The 18,000-nt window shown below is 40.4% G+C and overlaps 1 protein-coding gene across 3 annotated transcripts in view; it reads left to right on the forward strand.

Moving 5' to 3' along the window:
• Positions 1–18,000, forward strand: part of FARSB (phenylalanyl-tRNA synthetase subunit beta) — a 78,070-nt gene that overhangs the window by 23,381 nt on the left and 36,689 nt on the right. For all 3 annotated transcript variants that reach the window (XM_055398757.2, XM_088845291.1, XM_055398756.2), the window contains 8 exons: positions 718–788; positions 2,591–2,652; positions 3,467–3,518; positions 7,219–7,280; positions 7,556–7,763; positions 8,263–8,343; positions 12,200–12,292; positions 17,753–17,870. In XM_055398757.2, coding sequence (XP_055254732.2) covers positions 718–788; positions 2,591–2,652; positions 3,467–3,518; positions 7,219–7,280; positions 7,556–7,763; positions 8,263–8,343; positions 12,200–12,292; positions 17,753–17,870 — 747 coding nt within the window. The remainder of the gene's footprint in view (positions 1–717; positions 789–2,590; positions 2,653–3,466; positions 3,519–7,218; positions 7,281–7,555; positions 7,764–8,262; positions 8,344–12,199; positions 12,293–17,752; positions 17,871–18,000) is intronic.

Below are 18,000 nucleotides of genomic sequence, written 5' to 3' on the forward strand. Positions count from 1 at the left end.
TCAACTGGAGAAGGGAAAAGCGAAGTTTATAAATATGTTTTGGTGCTAGTCCTCTGGATTCTGTTCTTCCAAAAGATGTTGATATTTTGGTTTTAGCCCGTAATTCATTTTGTTAAATTTAAAGTCGAATTCTGCTTGGCCTACTGTTTTATAAATTAAAATTTCAGAATTGAAATTTACCCTCTTAATTTCTTTCTGAAGCTTTTGTTGAGAAGCAACTTGAATGTATTTACAAAATTTAGTGATGTGAAAGTCATAGATGTTTGCCTTTCTGGAGGTGAGAAGGGGGTTCAGTTGATTCACAATGGGAAGGAGAAACTTCCTCCTCCATATCTTGGACTCTAATACTCATCGTGGACTTTGGAGTGAGCCAGATCCAGGCCCAAATCTTAGCCTTGTTGTTTAATAGCTTGTGACCCTGGGCCGTGAGCTTAATCTTTGAATCTTACTTGTCCTGCCTGCAGCCCTGTCTTACTGTTACGATGAAAATGAAATGAGATGGCTTCTGTTAAGCCGCATACTGTGTAATGCACTCTGTAAAGCCTTTTTTTTTAACCTTGTTTTTTATCTTTGTTCTCCAGCTTGTAATGGGAGATTAGAATAAAAGTTGTGTATCTCCTTACCTCTGAGGTGTCAGCGTATATTTGTAGAGTTCTTTAGTGCACCTTTATTTCTGAAACTGATTGCTTTGTTGTTCCTGTTTTGTGTTTGTTGCAGGAAACCATTCCAAAATAACAGTAAATACGAAAAATGTATTTATTGAGTGCACAGGAACTGACTTTACTAAGGTAAGTAAAACTTTTATTCTATTTTTGTTCTGTCAAGATAGATTTTTACCTCTGAGACGAGACCGTGTGACTAAACTTTAAAATTTGTTTATTTTTTAAATGGGGCTGTATTTTAGAAATTTAGAAAATGAGAAAGGTGTTTGTATTCTGTACTTTGGTTGTAGTGTGTGCTAAGTCACTTCAGTCTTGTCGTACTCTTTGCAACCCTATGGACTGTAGCCCACAAGGCTCCTCTGTCCATGGGATTCTCCAGGCAAGAATACTGGAGGGGGTTGCTGTGCCCTCCTCCGGGTTTCTTCCCGACCCAGGAATCAAACCAGAGTCTCTTATATCTCCTGCATTGGCAGGCGAGTTCTTCACCCACTAGCGCCACCTGGGAAGCCCCTTGGTTGTGGTGCTTTCATTCAGCTGACAAATGTTCAGTGAGCACCTACTGTCTTTCTCCGATGCCATGAATTTAACAATGAGTTACTTGTTCTTGATTTCAAGAAACTCATCGTCTTTGTGAGAGAATTAGCCACATACATTAAAACGGTAAAACTGAGAATAGGATCCACATTGTAATGCCATCTTTATAAGGAATTCATCTTAGTTGGCTTAATTTGAATCCTAATTTTGTACTTTTGTGTACTTGGTGAAAAAAAAAAATTAGGACCAGCTGGCAATAAAGTCTTATTTAACAAACTGATAAAGAGTTTACACACACACAAATATATCTAGAACATACAGAATACTAGTCATTCAGTCACTTTTCGTCACCATATATTAGATTGGAACGTCATGACAGCTATTTTCTCTGGCTTAAGATTTCTTTCCACATGTTAAGTAAGGCGTAGAGTTAGGTGGTAGTGAAGCAGATTAAGAAAGGTAGACCTTAATGGTTATAACTTTTATATATCAAATGTCGCTGGAGGAGGGCATGGCAACCCACTCCAGTATTCTTGCCCAGAGAGTCCCATGGACAGAGGAGCCTAGAAGGCTACAGTCCATAGGGTCACACAGAGATGGACATGACTTAAATGACTTCGCATGGTATGGCATACTAAATGTACATTCAGAAATAGTGTCAGGTAATACATAATACCTTTTCCTGTTAAAAACTTTTTAAAATTTATACATTAGCAGACCTTGGTTATCTTTCCTGAAGTTTGTATATGAGTGTGAAATATATAAAAAAGCAAAGCATGTATCTCAATAAGATTACTGTGTTTTTTCCTAAGTATTTCTTTTAATTTCAAAATGAACAAATCAATAGGGCCATCACTATGTGCCAAGCATTGTTCTATGTGTTTTACACCCGCACACACCACCCCCCACACACTCTTACACTCTTAATCTTCATGTTAACCAAATGAGGTAGGAACTTTTTATTATGTCTACTTAACAGACGGACTAAGGTATAGTGACAGTAAGTAACTTGCCCCAAATCAGACTGATGGTAAGTGATTGGGCTAGGAATCTGGTATCTGTCTGCAGAGGCTTATGGGACTGATAAGGTTTACTGCTGTCGTTAGCCATCTGTCTTGAAATTTGGTGAACCCAGGGGAGGGGGAGTGGGGGAAATAAATGATTTGTCTCGGTCATGGATTATAACTCTCAGAGAACTTCATAAATGCAGCACACCTGACAATAAGGTCAGGCCCATTCAAGCTCAGTTTTTATTCCACTTCTTTCTTTAAAATTTGTGTATGCAGGTCCATTTTTAGATGTTTGGAGACTATATTAAATGTTAATTCATTTCCATTTGAGGGAAGAGAGGATTTTCATGTATTATCATAATATTTGACTTTTTTCCTTTGCAGGCAAAAATAGTTCTTGATGTCATTGTTACCATGTTCAGTGAATATTGTGAGAATCAGTTTACGTAAGTTCATTTGGTATTTTTATCAATGATGGCCTGTTGTTCTGAAGTCAGAGCACTAGGGTCTTGTGCTAAATATAAAGATAAAAAATGCAATTCCTGTAATTGGAATACATAATCTCTTTGGGGAGCTAAGACATGAATTAGTAATGTAAAAGGTGATAAGTACTTTAAAAAGTTTCAGTGATGTTCTGGCTGTTTGTAAGGGCACATTACTGCTAGCTGAGCAGACCTCCTAGAGGCAATGACAGGCTTTTTGTAAAGATCACTGGAGTTGAGAATATAAACATGGAGGAATAGCAAAAGGAACAGCTGAACAAAGAGAATCATATATAAAAGCAAAGCATTATATCTTATATATACTAATAAGACTACTGTATTTGTTCCAAGGCTAAGTTTTTATATAAAAAATTACTTCCCAAACCTATATGGCCCTTACTGTATGCTAACATCTTTTTTTTTTAAAGTTTATTTGCATTTTAGTGGTTGTGTCAGTCAGCTTTCCTTGTATAACAATATGACTCTGGTAGAGCCTGGAACGTGCATATCAGTATCAGCAAGGAGTTCATCGAGGATGTGTGCTTGGCAGGACTGGGAGATAAACTGATCAAGGAGAGACACAGGGGCCACAGGAAATAGAATAGTAATGTTGTGTATTGGGAGGACTAATCTAGACAGCAGTGTTGATGCTGCAGTTGTAGACCAAGTGAACGTTGTGTTAACGTCACACATTTCTAGAATGTATGGCTCTTTTTTTCCCCGTAGGTTTTTGTTTTTATTTTTTTACTTCTGTTTCTGTCTTTATTTTTGTTTTCAGGGTTGAAGCAACTGAGGTAGTTTTTCCTAATGGAAAATTGCATACCTTTCCAGTAAGTATAGAAGTGACTTGATGATAATGACTTTGACAACAGTAACAGCAGTAATAAAGCTATAGGGTGCTTGTGATCTTTCTACGAGTCCATCCACCCACCTGCATGCCAGGCGCGATGCTGTGCATCATGTGGACTTAGTCTTCACATTAACCCTATAAGGTTGGGTGCCTCTATTGGGCCCTTGACCTTGAGATGTTAAATAGCTCACCTGTTACTATTGGTGGAGCTAGTGGCTTGCCTGCCTTATTACTAGTGGTAGAGCTAAGATTTAAGCTTGACAGTCCCAACACTATTTTATAGCACACTTCGCTCCTGACACCATTATACCACAGGAATTATATACTGTAATTCCTGTGGCTTATACCCTTATGAACTAGGTAACTGGGTAATTTATAGTTTCACCCCTCTTGAGGTTATACTGACTTGATAGACATGAGTTTGAACAAGTTCCGGGAGTTGGTGATGGACAGGGAAGCCTGGTGTGTTACAGACCATGGGGTTGCAAAGAGTCAGACACAGCTGAGTCCAACTGAACTGAACTGAAGGTTACTCAGCCTTCCAAACTTAGTCTATTCACATTTGATATACCAGTTGCGAAAGGCCATCACTGTAACTAATAAAATTACATCTGGATGTGTTAATAAAACTCATTTACTAGTAAGCACAATTCCTGTGAAGATATGGGATCTTGATAAAAAGTTCACACTAGCATTCTTAAACAACTGAGCTTTTTTTCCCCAAGATGGCTTCCCATACACAGGGTGGCCATTCTAACATTCTTTCAGTGTCACTGTCAGTCTGGTTCTGATTCAGTGAGGCCATTCTTTGACGAGCTCTTTATCTTTGGATTTTTCACAGTTCCTCTGTTACTTATGAAGTGAGTCAGAGCCTAGAATAATTTCTGCTATTCAAATGGATTTTAGAGTAGATAAAACCTGCCAAGATCAAAACCTTCCCCTTCCTGAAAACATTAGTATCTGGCACCATATATTATTCTAGAGTATTTATTATAATTCAAAACAAATGTATAACTGTAGAAAGGAAGTATTAGTCACTCAGTCATGTCCAACTCTTTGCGACCATATGGACTGTAGCCCACCAGGCTCCTCTGTCCATTGGCTTCTCCAGGCAATACTGGAGTGGGTTGCCATTCTCCAGGGGATCTTCCTGACCCAGGGATTGAACCTGGGTCTCCTGCATGGGCAGGCAGATTCTTTACTATCTGAGCCACTAGGGAAGCATAACTGAAATTTTGGGCTGTAGCAGTTTTTTGTTTTTTTTAAAACTGATTTTAATGACTGTTATCAGTTAGCTTTTTTTATGTAACTACCCCAAGATTTACTTACTTAGGACAACAATCATTTGTTTGTATTATGGTTCTGTGGTCAGCTGGGTAGTTTCCTAGGCTCGTCCCTGCTTCTTCAGCTGGTCGGTAGGCTTGGCAGCTGGATGACCTGAGTCAGCCTCTCTTTCATGTTGCTTCTTGGCAGTGGGGCGAACAGGTCAAGTGGCTCATCACCCAGCAACCTAGCTTGGATTTCTTTACCTAGTGGTGGTTGCACTCGGGTGGTAATGATGCTTCTGCTCTGAGAACTGCGTTTTTTAGAATATTTTGTATTGGGGTATAACCAATTAGCAAGCAATGTTGTGGTAGTTTCAGGTGAACAGCAAAGGGACTCAGCCATACATATACATGTATCCATTCTCCCCCAAACTCCCCTCCCATCCAGGCTGCCCCATAACACTGAGCAGAGTTCTGTGTGCTATACTGTAGGTCCTTGTTGGCTGTCCATTTTAAATACAGCAGTGTGTAGACATCCATCCCAAACTCCCTAACTATCCCTTCCCTTCAGCCTTACCCCTGGCAACCATAATCTGAGAACGGCATTTTGATTAGCAAGACTCTGGCCCATTGTCCTTACCTGAGTCCAAACAGGTGTTTAAATTTATGGCCCTTTTGCTAGTGTTAGTTACACTTCTGAGAATAATTCAGTGATAAGAAATACTCATAGGTAAAGCCTGGATTTATGTGTGTGTGTGTTCCTGTCTCACAAGGTAGAGTTGTGTACTGTTTGAAGGAGAGTGAGGACTAGTTCATGAGATGCTCCCAGCCTGGCTGGCTCCTGGAGAACGTTGATAGCTTGGACTGGAGCCTGGTTCCATTTCTCCCCCTTAAAAAAAAAAGAAGAGGAATGACTTCATAACACTCTTGGATTTAGTATGCTGGATAGTACAGTGCGACACATGAATTATTCTTTTTTGGTCATAAACACCTACTTGCATGAGATAAAATTGAAAGTCTTCAGCAGGATTTGTAAGCAGTGTTCAGTTCAGTTCAGTTCAGTCGCTCAGTCATGTCCGACTCTCCGCGACCCCATGAATCACAGCACGCCAGGCCTCCCTGTCCATCACCAACTCCTGGAGTTCACTCAAACTCATGTCGACAGAGTCAGTGATGCCATCCAGCCATCTCATTCTCGGTCGTCCCCTTCTCCTCCCGCCCCCAACCTTTCCCAGCATCAGAGTCTTTTCCAGTGAGTCAACTAGTCGCATGAGGTGGCCAAAGTATTGCAGTTTCAGCTTTAGCATCAGTCCTTCCAATGAACACCCAGGATCGATCTCCTTTAGAATGGACTGGTTGGATCTCCTTGCGGTACAAGGGACTCTCAAGAGTCTTCTCCAACACCACAGTTCAAAAGTATCAATTCTTCGGCGATCAGCTTTCTTCACAGTCCAACTCTCACATCCATACATGACCACGGGAAAAACCATAGCCTTGACTAGACGGACCTTGGTTGGCAAAGTAATGTCTCTGCTTTTTAGTAAATTATCAAGGTTGGTCATAACTTTCCTTCCAAGGAGTAAGCGTCTTTTAATTTCATGGCTGCAGTCAGCATCTGCAGTGATTTTGGAGCCCAAAAAATAAAGTCTGACACTGTTTCCATTATTTCTTCATCTATTTCCCATGAAGTGATGGGATCAGGTGCCGGGATCTTAGTTTTCTGAATGTTGAGCTTCAAGCCAACTTTTTCACTCTCCTCTTTCACTTTCATCAAGAGGCTTTTGAGTTCCTCTTCACTTTCTGCCATAAGGGTAGTGTCATCTGCATATCTGAAATTATTGATATTTCTCCCAGCAATCTTAATTCCAGCTTGTGCTTCTTCCAGCCCAGCGTTGCTCATGATGTACTCTGCATATAAGTTAAATAAGCAAGGTGACAGTATACAGCCTTGACGCACTCCTTTTCCTATTTGGAACCAGTCTGTTGTTTCATGTCCAGTTCTGACTGTTGCCTCCTGACCTGCATACAGGTTTCTCAAGAGGCAGGTCAGGTGGTCTGGTATTCCCATCTCTTTCAGAATTTTCCACAATTTTTTGTGCTTACAGTGTAGAAATGATGTAATTCACCGGTGTTTTGCTGAGGAAAATGGTGATTGACTATGTAAAAGCAAAGCATGTTTGGCATTTTGTAACATTTCCAAGCTTCCAGCTGTGTATCAATAGAATGTTCATTTACGAATATAATGTAGCAAATTGTGTTCTGAAATACCTAGTTTACTTTTGATATCTGGCTCTAATGATCGTTGCTTGGGAGCATAATGAAACTACAACAGCAACAACAAATTGAATTATAAAGAAGCTAAGGCTGTATCTGGCAGGAGTGATTTAAGCTTCTCTAACTCTTTCTCTCTCTTAGGAACTGGCTTATCGAAAGGAGATGGTGAGAGCTGACCTAATTAACAAAAAAGTTGGGATCAGGTACACTCTGCATGCTTCATTTATTTATTTGCTGTTGAATTCAAGAATGAAGTGCACACATGACTGCTTAATTTTTCCTGAATGAATGCTTAGAGAGGTTTTTCTGTCCCTTCAGAGAAAGTTAAGTGATGACAGAGCCTCAGTTAGGATGTCAGGGGTCTTTTGGAATTCACAAAGACGGGTTACTGTTTCAGGTAGTAGCATATTTTAAAACCAAATATAAACACATTTTAAATAATCCAATGACATTTATGGTTTGTACGTTCCTATTTCAGAGAAACTCCAGAAAATCTTGCCAAGCTTCTGACCAGGATGTGTTTAAAGTCAGAAGTCATAGGCGATGGGAATCAGATCGAGGTTGAAATCCCCCCAACCAGAGCTGACATTATCCACGCCTGTGATATCATAGAAGACGCAGCTATTGCTTACGGATATAACAACATTCAGATGACTCTCCCGAAAACGTACACCATAGCTAATCAAGTAAGATTGCACCCTTAAATAAACACTCCTTATTGTTAGAAACTGATTATTGGATGCCAGGAAGGCATGGAGAGAAACAGAGCCTAGGAATTAAGCAGTCTTGGACATGCTTTGCTCTGAGAGGCATTTGCTGTGGAGAGGATACAAAACAGATGCCCCATTGATTAGAGTACGTTAAAAACTTGTGATGACTGACTCTTTGAAGAAAGACAGGTTTTGAGTTTGGAGCCTTCCTTGCCTCTCTAAGTAGGAGGTTCATTTTCTGATCCTGGGCCTGAAGGCAGAATGGTGTGTGGGGAGAGAGCGGGAGGGTTTTTACCTGTAAGGAGGGGTGGTGGGGTGGTGGGGTGGTGGGGAGGGGATGGTGAGGTAGTGCAGTAATAATGGGACCAGAACGTATTAGAGTGGAAGGGCAGTTTCCTTTAAATGACAAGTTTTCTATACATTTTTTTTTTTAAGTGGGAAATTTTATTGAAGTGAAATGATTTCTTTCCCCTAGTTTCCCCTAAATAAACTCACGGAACTCCTGAGACAGGACATGGCAGCTGCCGGATTCACTGAAGCACTTACCTTTGCTCTGGTATGTTGTCTACATGTTTTCTGTCCTGCTGATGGTTTTCTTTAAATCTCCAGATTCCTTGTTCTGTGATGCTTTACATGAATTTATTAAGACTTATAAAATTTCCAAGCTCTGGAAGAATAACTTTTCTTACTTCAGTTCAGTTCAGTCGTGTCCGACTCTCCGCGACCCCATGAATCACAGCACGCCAGGCCTCCCTGTCCATGACCAACTCCCGGAGTTCACTCAAACTCATGTCCATTGAGTTGGTGATGCCATCCAGCCATCTCATTCTCTGTTGTCCCCTTCTCCTCCTGCCCCCAGTCCCTCCCAGCATCAGTCTTTTCCAGTGAGTCAACTCTTCGCATGAGGTGGCCAAAGTATTGCAGTTTCAGCTTTAGCATCAGTCCTTCCAATGAACACCCAGGACTGAGATTGTATAATTTCTGATACAGAAACGAAGATTTCTTTATTTAGTCACAGAAAGGGGTGAAGGACTAAAAAAGTATCTGAAATGACAGATGACAGTGTATTTTAGAGTTTCATGTCGTTGTTGAGGGCTCACGGTGAATTTCATAACCAGAGTTATTACATTAGAATTTTTAGTCTTGATTCAGTTGTGGTATGCCCGCTAGATGCCGCCCTGGTTAAGGGCTTATGGGCTGTTCTGCATTAAACTTGTTTCTTTGTCTTTGAACGTGTTCACAAACATTTGCTTTGAGTTGAAAAGCTGACATAAAAGGCCTGAATCAGGAAATGAATTTTATTACAAAATCAGACGGAAATCTCCTTGCCCCAGCAGATTGACCATTTGAAGAGAGGGGAAATGTGTGTGCAATTTGTAGTTTCTTTTTCTCTTTTGCTGAGCTGTTCTGTGGTGCCCACAGTGTAGTTCTTGAGAATTCAAGTCCGTTTCAGCTTAACAACATAGGGTAAAAACCAAAACAACCAGGAAAGCTCCCCCTGACTCAATTCCAGCCCTAAAATTCTCAGACTTTGATTTGCAGAAGAAAAGCAGTGGGAGTCCCGACCAGTACATGGAGGGTTGGTGGGGCGATGCGGCCTGTCTCACGTCATTTTATTGATCATTTGTAATTTGTAGAATGTTCATGTTGGGAGGGACCTTCCAGACTTAGCTTAGTTGTTTCTCTGGCTTGGCAAGTCGTTCATTGAACAATATTTATAGAACATCTGTTATATGCCAGGCACCGTACTGGTGAGGGAGCCTGGGGCTGAGAGAGAATAAGCCCCCGGCAAAGCGTACACAGAGAGCAGGAGAACTGTGACCAAAATCTGGCCTTTTCACTTCTAGAGGAGTGCTTTTTCTTCAGGTCAGACTGTGAAGGAACGTTAGGGTTTAATACGGTGTTCATATATGTTCATACATATGCCATCAGGAACAGCAATGATTTCATGTAAAATGATACACAAAAAAAAATCGCATGAGGAAATGTATTTTTTTTAGAAGTGTGTTTTTTTTTTTTTTAAATTACAGTAAGTGGCAAGGGAAGTGACTTTGTAAGTGCGTAGCCCCACGCATCTCAGGGGAGCCCATGCTCTGCCTGCTGACCAGTACCTACTCTGCAAAGAGAATGGGTCTGGCATGAAGGGCTTTGTGTCCGAGATTCCGTCTCTCAGGGCAGCCCTGTGAAGTAGGTGTTTCTGTCTCTCACAGCAGTTGATTGAGGTAGCTAGTTCCACTCCACGTAGCTAGTTGGCTGTGCACCAGGGATTCCAGACCAGGTCTGTCTGCACCCCAGGCCTGTGACTGATGGACTCCCACTAGGAGTCCATTCAGCTGTCCAAGGTCATATCAACACATTATCGCAGTGCAGGGTGGGAGAAGTTAGGTGCTAGAGAGTTTCAGATTTGGAGTAACAGTTTTCCTGTAGGCATGTCAACATTACAGATATTTATGGTTACATACTTAATGAGCAGACCTAAACATCACTGAGCCTTATATATCTAGTTTTGCATAAGAGTAATAGCCCTTCTTTTCATAAAACTCTGCCCTTGATTTCCCAAGCATAAATACATCACATAGCATCATGATTTTTGTTATATTTCCATACCAGTAGTAATATTTTCTTTTACTTTAGCTCACTTTTAAAACTAAAAACCTACTTTAACCTTATTATAAGAATAGTATTCATAAAAATTATGGGCTTCATTTACTCGATACATTTTTTTCTAGCACTTTAAACACATAAATATTAACACTGATAAACATTTCATCCTGTGTACCCACTACTACCCCTTCAGGATACCTGATTTAAATTTCTTCTTATCTCTGTCCTTTGCCATCCATCATCACAATAAAGTGGAAGTCACTCAGATACCTAGCTGGGTAGCTGTGTGTCTGTGGGGCCTTTTTCATTTATACAGACAGTACTGGTTCTGTTTGAGGATAGATTACATCATGTAAGTTGTGTTTCCTAGTTGATTGGTCACATTATATCTAAATCTTGTTTTAAAAATTCCTCCATGTTATGGAAGAAAAAATGTTTATTCCCAGTGTGCCTGCCACTGTTCCCCACCACTGCAGCTGTAGTGGTTCAGGAGCTCTTTTCTGCTGTGCCTGAATGTGTCTTCATAATCTTTTCCAAAAGAGCGAGGCAGAAGCCTTTAGAACTGACAGTGGCATAAAATCCATCTAAACCTGTTCGTTTTTTCTAAGTGAAATACAGACCACTAGTCCTTGAGGACAATTTTGTAGAACAGTGCAATGAATATCACCCAATGTTGGAAAACAGAAAAGAGTAATCTGATGATACATCAGTTTTCATGTTAATTTTTAAACTCAGTTAGCTTTAAAATAAGTGATAACAGTGAATTATTACCATCATTAATGGGCTTCCCTGGTAGTTCCAATGGTAAAGAATCCGCCTGGAGTATGAGAGACCTGAGTTTGATTACTGGGTTGGGAAGATCCCCTGGAGAAGGAAATGGCAACCCACTTCAGTATTCTTGCCCACAGAATCCCCATGGACAGAGGAGCCTGGTGGGCTATAGTCCATGGGGTCATAAGAGTCAGACACGACTTAGTGACTAAACCACCACCACCAGTCATCATTAATATTTTTTGATCACTTACTTTGTGCCAAGCGTTCTATTTCTTTATCTCATTACATTTATTTGAGTTGGTGTGTCTCCTAGTCATTGAGTTTTATTTTCATAATTCTGCCTACCATCCTGGTTTTTAAGAGTGGGTGGTGGGTGAGTGGGTTTTGGTAGGTGAGTGCTTAGAAGTTTGTTTATGACTCAGAGCTTCAACAAGCATGTATGCACAGAAGTTAAATGACATAACTCAGGCCACTTGAATTCTTCTCTCAGTTCTACCCACTTTTCTGCCACAAGTCAGTGTGGATTTTGCAGAGGTTACAATAGTAGTCAAAATAGAAAGCTGTATGAACACCACGGAGGGAGAGAGACTTTCTTCCTGGAGTCATTAGGGATATTTTTATGGAAGAGATGTCCTTTAAGTAGAATCTTGGCAGGAGGTGGTGGCCACAAGTTGGGCGGGAAGACATTTCAGGTAAAAGGTATGGAAAAGTAAACAGTTCAGGGAATGAGAAGGGAATGTCGGAGATTGGACTGCCAAGGTCAATGTAGGAGGGCCCGAGTACAGGCTGTACCACCAACTCCATGTGAAAAATGTGCTTTAGCTCTGCACCATGGTTAGAACTCTGGTAAGAGAACTATTAATGTTGAATTGCATCTGCTGTGGACCTGAATGTAATTCATATATGCTTATTCTTAGTTTACTGATTTATATTATCTGCATCGCCATGAGACCATTACAAGTTTTTACAGCATTAAATACTTTAAGATTTAGTCATTGTGTTTCCATATTGATCTATTTTCATGTTTTCCTTAGTGCTCCCAAGAAGATATTGCTGACAAACTGGGTATGGATATCTCCGCAACCAAGGCCGTCCACATAAGTAATCCTAAAACGGCCGAATTCCAGGTAAGAGTTTTAAGTAGACAAGAAAATGGGTAAAAACTGAGAGGCAGTACATGAGTTATAAAGTCTTGTCAGTCGTTTTATCTCGGGGGGCAGAATTTTAGAGCTTCTTTAGAATCTCTTCTTGGATAAGTTTATGTTGAGTTCTTATATACTTTGCTGACAAAACTTCTTAGGACATTTTATCATCTTTTCTTGACTAGCTGTATAGGTGGTTCTTACTTGCTTAGTGCTAACTAGCTCAGCCTTTCTTATCTCAACTTTCCACTTCACAATTGATTTTTTTAAAAAATATTTTCAGGTTTCACCTCTTTTCCGCCCATTTATGAGTGTATCAGCACCTGTTCCCAGAGCCTCCATTAAGTCTTTTGCTTTGAAATGAGTCGTTACGCCAGTTCTAGACGCTGCTGACTGTGCCTTTCATTGTGATTGACTAGTGTTTTGGGCAGTTTCATGTCAGGGTTATGATACATATAACCTAGATAGCATATTAAAAAGCAGAGACATTACTTTGCCAACAAAGGTGCGTCTAGTCAAGGCTATGGTTTTTCCAGTGTTCATGTGTGGATGTGAGAGTTGGACTGTGAAGAAAGCTGAGCGCCAAAGGATTGATGCTTTTGAACTGTGGTGTTGGAGAAGACTCTTGAGAGTCCCTTGGACTGCAAGGAGATCCAGCCAGTCCATTCTAAAGATCAGTCCTGGGTGTTCATTGGAAGGACTGATGCTAAAGCTGAAACTCCAGTACTTTGGCCACCTCATGTGAAGAGTTGACTCACTGGAAAAGACTCTGATGCTGGGAAGGATTGGGGGCGGGAGGAGAAGGGGACGACAGAGGATGAGATGGCTGGATGGCATCACCGACTCAATGGACATGAATTTGAGTGAACTCCAGGAGTTGGTGATGGACACGGAGGCCTGGCGTGCTGCAATTCACAGGGTCGCAGAGCGTCAGACACGACTGAGCGACTGAACTGATACCCCTTAAGAAGTGAATGTTAAGTGATATACATTATAGATTAGTGCACAAGCTATAAAAAGAGAGCATTTCAAAATTATAATGTCTTATTAATAAGTTTGAGTTGTCTTATTTTTCATACTTTAATAAGCTCACTCTTTTTTCTTATGTATGCATGTCTGTGATTTGTTTGGGCTTCCCCTGTGACTCAGCAGTAAAGAATCCACTTGCCAATGCAGGAGACGTGAGTTCGACCCCTAGGTTGGGAAGATCCCCTGGAGGAAGGCACAGTAACCCACTCCAGTTTTCTTGCCTGGAGAATCTCGTGGACAGAGGAGCCTGGGAGGCTACAGTCCATGCAAAAAGTCAAAAAGTCAGATACAGTTGAAGCAACTGAGCACGCATGCGTGATTTGTTTAACTGAGGCTTCAGAGAAGATCGTGTCTGTTAGATTCATTCTAGCATCAAAGGGAATCTTAGAAGGAAATGCTTTTAAGAAAGTTAACTTCATCTGAATTTTGTGATTTGTGAGTTTCTTTGGATCTTGATTTTCACTTTTAAAAGTAGTAGATGAGTTAGTTCTTAAAATTCTAAAAGTTCTAAAAATGTTAAAATTTAGATTTTTTTTTTTTTAAGTTCAGTTCAGTCACTCAGTCGTGTCCGACTCTTTGTGACCCCATGAATCACAGCACGCCAGGCCTCCCTGTCCATCACCAACTCCCGGAGTGCACTCAAACTCATGTCCATCGAGTCGGTGATGCCATCCAGCCATCTCATTCTCTGTCGTCCCCTTCTCCTCCCGCCCCCAGTCCTTACCAGCATCAGAGTCTTTTCCAGTGAGTCAACTCATCGCATGAGGTGGCCAAAGTATTGGAGTTTCAGCTTTAGCATCAGTCCTTCCAATGAACACCCAGGATTGATCTCCTTTAGAATGGACTGGTTGGATCTGCTTGCAGTCCAAGGGACTCTCAAGAGTCTTCTCCAGCACCACAGTTCAAAAGCATCAATTCTTCGGCGATCAGCCTTCTTCACAGTTAGATTTAATCAATAGAACTACTTGCAAGTAGAACAGGGAAGCCTGGTGCACTGCAGTCCATGGGGTCACAGAGAGTCTGACATGACTGAGTGACTGGAAGAATAACCAAATGTGGCAGATTAGAGCCAAACTACAAGCTGGAATCAAGATTGCCGGGAGAAATATCAGTAACCTCAGATATGCAGATGACACTACCCTTATGGCAGAAAGTGAAGAGGAGCTAAAAAGCCTCTTGAAGAAAGTGAAAGGGGATAGTGGAAAGGTTGGCTTGAAGCTCAACATTCAGAAAACGAAGATCATGATATCTGGTCCCATCACTTCATGGGAAATAGATGGAAAAACAGTGGAAACAGTGTCAGACTTTATTTTTTGGGGCTCCAAAATCACTGCAGATGCTGATTGCAGCCATGAAATTAAAAGATGTTACTCCTTGGAAGTAAGTTATAACCAACCTTGATAGTATATTAAAACAGGGACATTACTTTGCCAACAAAGGTCCGTCTAGTCAAGGCTATAGTTTTTCCCGTGGTCATGTATGGATGTGAGAGTTGGACTGTGAAGAAAGCTGATCGCCGAAGAATTGATGCTTTTGAACTGTGGTGCTGGAGAAGACTCTTGAGAGTCCCTTGGACTGCAAGGAGATCCAACCAGTCCATTCTAAAGGAGATCAATCCTGGGTGTTCATTGGAAGGACTGATGCTAAAGCTGAAACTGCAATACTTTGGCCACCTCATGCGACGAGTTGACTCACTGGAAAAGACTCTGATGCTGGGAAAGGTTGGGGGCAGGAGGAGAAGGGGACGACAGAGAATGAGATGGCTGGATGGCATCACCGACTCTGTGGACGTGAGTTTGAGTGAACTCTGGGAGTTGGTGATGGACAGGGAGGCCTGGCGTGCTGTGATTCATGGGGTAAGTTCCTTATGCTAAAAGGATTGCAATAATGAGTTTTTATATTTTGTTTTCTGAGGCCCACTGGCTTTTCTAAGATGTCGTAGGTGTTCTTTTTAATAAGAGGTACTCAAATTCATTTGGATAGAATGGAACAGGTGTTGATTCACTCATTATAAATGGGTAGAAAATTTTCAGTAAATCTTAATGGATTTTTGAGTTTTTTTCCAAGTGTGTCTTTTTTTTTTCCTTCTAGGTTCACTTATCAAGTTTGAGAGATATCTTTCAGCATGATAATGTTACGTTCTTTAGGGTTTACATCCTGCCTATTTTATATAAGTGGAAAGAAAATAAGTCAGAAGCACATTAAATGTCAGTATAAATAGCTGTACTTTAGCACGAATAAGAATCAATATTTCTGCATGAAATACATGAGAGATGAGAGTCTGTGTTTTAGATTTGGCAGATTCTGTATTTTACCCACGCTTTAAGAATAGCTATGTCCTACCATTACTAATGTGGCTAACAGATTTACATTTATTTATGGTTAAAATAAATGTACATTGTTCATGGCCTTCTATCAGTTTATTGTCTAAGGTTATTCTTTCTTTTGCTCAATTCTTAACTTTGGGCTATTTTTTGGTATTAGATATATTAGAAAATGGATGATATAAGAGAAGTGTTATTTACTGAAGTATGTGAAATTAAACTATAATTGTAAAGACTATTACAGAATATTACCATATCCCCTTAAATTAACAATAATATTCCTAATATCCTTAAATATCTAATTATTGTTCAGATTTTCTCAAGGTTCTTTTATTTTTTTTAATTTTTAAATTTTTTATTTTTTAATTAAAGGATAATTGCTTTACACAGTTTTGTTGTTTTCTGTCATACCCTCCACGTGAGTCAGCCATAGGTATACATATGTCCCCTCCCCCTCATTTTAGTTGTTTGTTTGATTTGGGACTCAGATGAAGTTCGTACTTCAATGTGATGTTGATTGATGTGCTTCTTGGTCTCTCCTAATCCACAGGTTGCCCCTCCATCCATTCATCTCTTCCTCTGTCCCCCTTTCACTTTGTGGGAGAAACTGGATCACTTGCCCTGTGGAGTTCTCACGTTTAGGGTTTTGCTGACTATGTTCTGGTGGTCCCTGATAGTTTCAGTAAATTAGAATTAGATCTAGGAGCTTGATTTGATTCCAGTTTAATTTTTTGTATTGCTGTGAGTTTTGAAGTAAATAAATCTTAACTATAGAATAAAGTGAATTAAAAAATTCTAAGAGAAGTTATCTGCAAAAGTAGCTTGTTTCGATTCCAATAAGTTAAACTTGTTTTTAACTTTTGTGGTTTTGTTCTGTGAACAGTTGGGCACTTTTCTCTCTGGTTGGGAAAGTGCCCCATATTTTCGGAAGCACGAAGTTGAAGGTTGATAGCAGCTGGCTGGTGGAAGGACTGTGGTAGGAAGGGTGTTCTCTTCTTTGCTCAGCACAATCTAGCAGGTCCTTTTAAGGGCTTACTTCTTACTGTTACTTGTGCAGGATCTAGGAGGGGCTGCTGTTTTAGCTAGAATGGGCAGGGCAAGCCCATGTAGAACCGTGTAGACCTTTAAGCAGAGATCTGAAGGAAATAAGATAGCTACATATGATCTATAGGAAGTACATGTGAGCCAGAGGAAAGAGCCAGTGTGGAGGCTGGGGTGGGGTGTGGAGCAAGTGTGCCTGGAACACGTGCAGTAAGCCGGGGGCAGCTGCAGGTGTTGGGGCTGGAGAGGGAGCTGAGGCCAGATTCACATAAAGCCCCATGTAGGGCATGGGTTTTATTCACAATCTGATAGAAGCCTGTTGGAGGTTTCTGAGCAGGAGAGTTCCATCATCTGCAGGTCTTAAAAGATCACTCTGTGGGGAGAATAATAGATCATAATAAAGTGGTAAGTAGAAGCAGAAAAATTAGCTTCAGAAGCTCAGGTGGAGCTTAGACAGAAGGTGTTGGAGGCTGACTGCAGATGTAACACCACCATGCATAAAACCCTTCTGGTAACATGATGTGTTGGAAACTAACATCTCATACAGCTTAGAAGGAGAAATTTATTTCACAGACAAAAGCAGGGAAGTTTTTCCTTTAAAAAAAAAAAAAGAATTAGGATGTGTGTTTGTATTTCTTCATTAAGAATGAAATAACTATGCGCGTTTTCCTGTTTTGGCTACTAAGCTGAAAACTGTGGTCATATAGCAGCTCATGGCAGCTTCATGGTTTTCTGTAGTGCCTACGTATTTGTGTCCTATTTTCCTCATTGTCCAGGTATTTTTTTATTGCATTTACATTTTCCCTGGTCCTAGTTTTTAAAAATTTGGTTTAATTCATGTTTAATCTATATAAAATATTTGTATTTTTTGTAATCTACTTCAATTACTTTGTTAAATGAAGCAGAAAATGAAGTCCTGAAATTAAAAATTAAAAATGACTGGGATATTTAGGCATTGCATTTTCCAAAAGTCTTCCTGTGAGACCACAAAGTCTTGAACTAAACATTTAATTCCTATTTGGTCAGTGCAATTTCATGTCTTCTCCTGCAGGTGGCACGCACGACCCTTCTTCCTGGCCTCCTCAAGACCCTAGCTGCCAATCGGAAGATGCCACTTCCTCTGAAGCTGTTTGAAATCTCTGACATTGTAATAAAAGATTCTAGCAGAGGTAAAAATGAGTCACCTTTGATTTGTATATTTAAAACATTTTTTTATTATGAAAATTTCAACTGTATATAAAAGTAGAGAAAATAATGTAATTACTCCTGTGATTCCAGCACCCAGCTTCAACAGTTATC

The sequence above is a fragment of the Moschus berezovskii genome, chromosome 2, assembly GCF_049115385.1.
Source record: "Moschus berezovskii isolate FMDL1 chromosome 2, NW_MosBer_1.0, whole genome shotgun sequence".
Taxonomy (NCBI): domain Eukaryota; kingdom Metazoa; phylum Chordata; class Mammalia; order Artiodactyla; family Moschidae; genus Moschus; species Moschus berezovskii.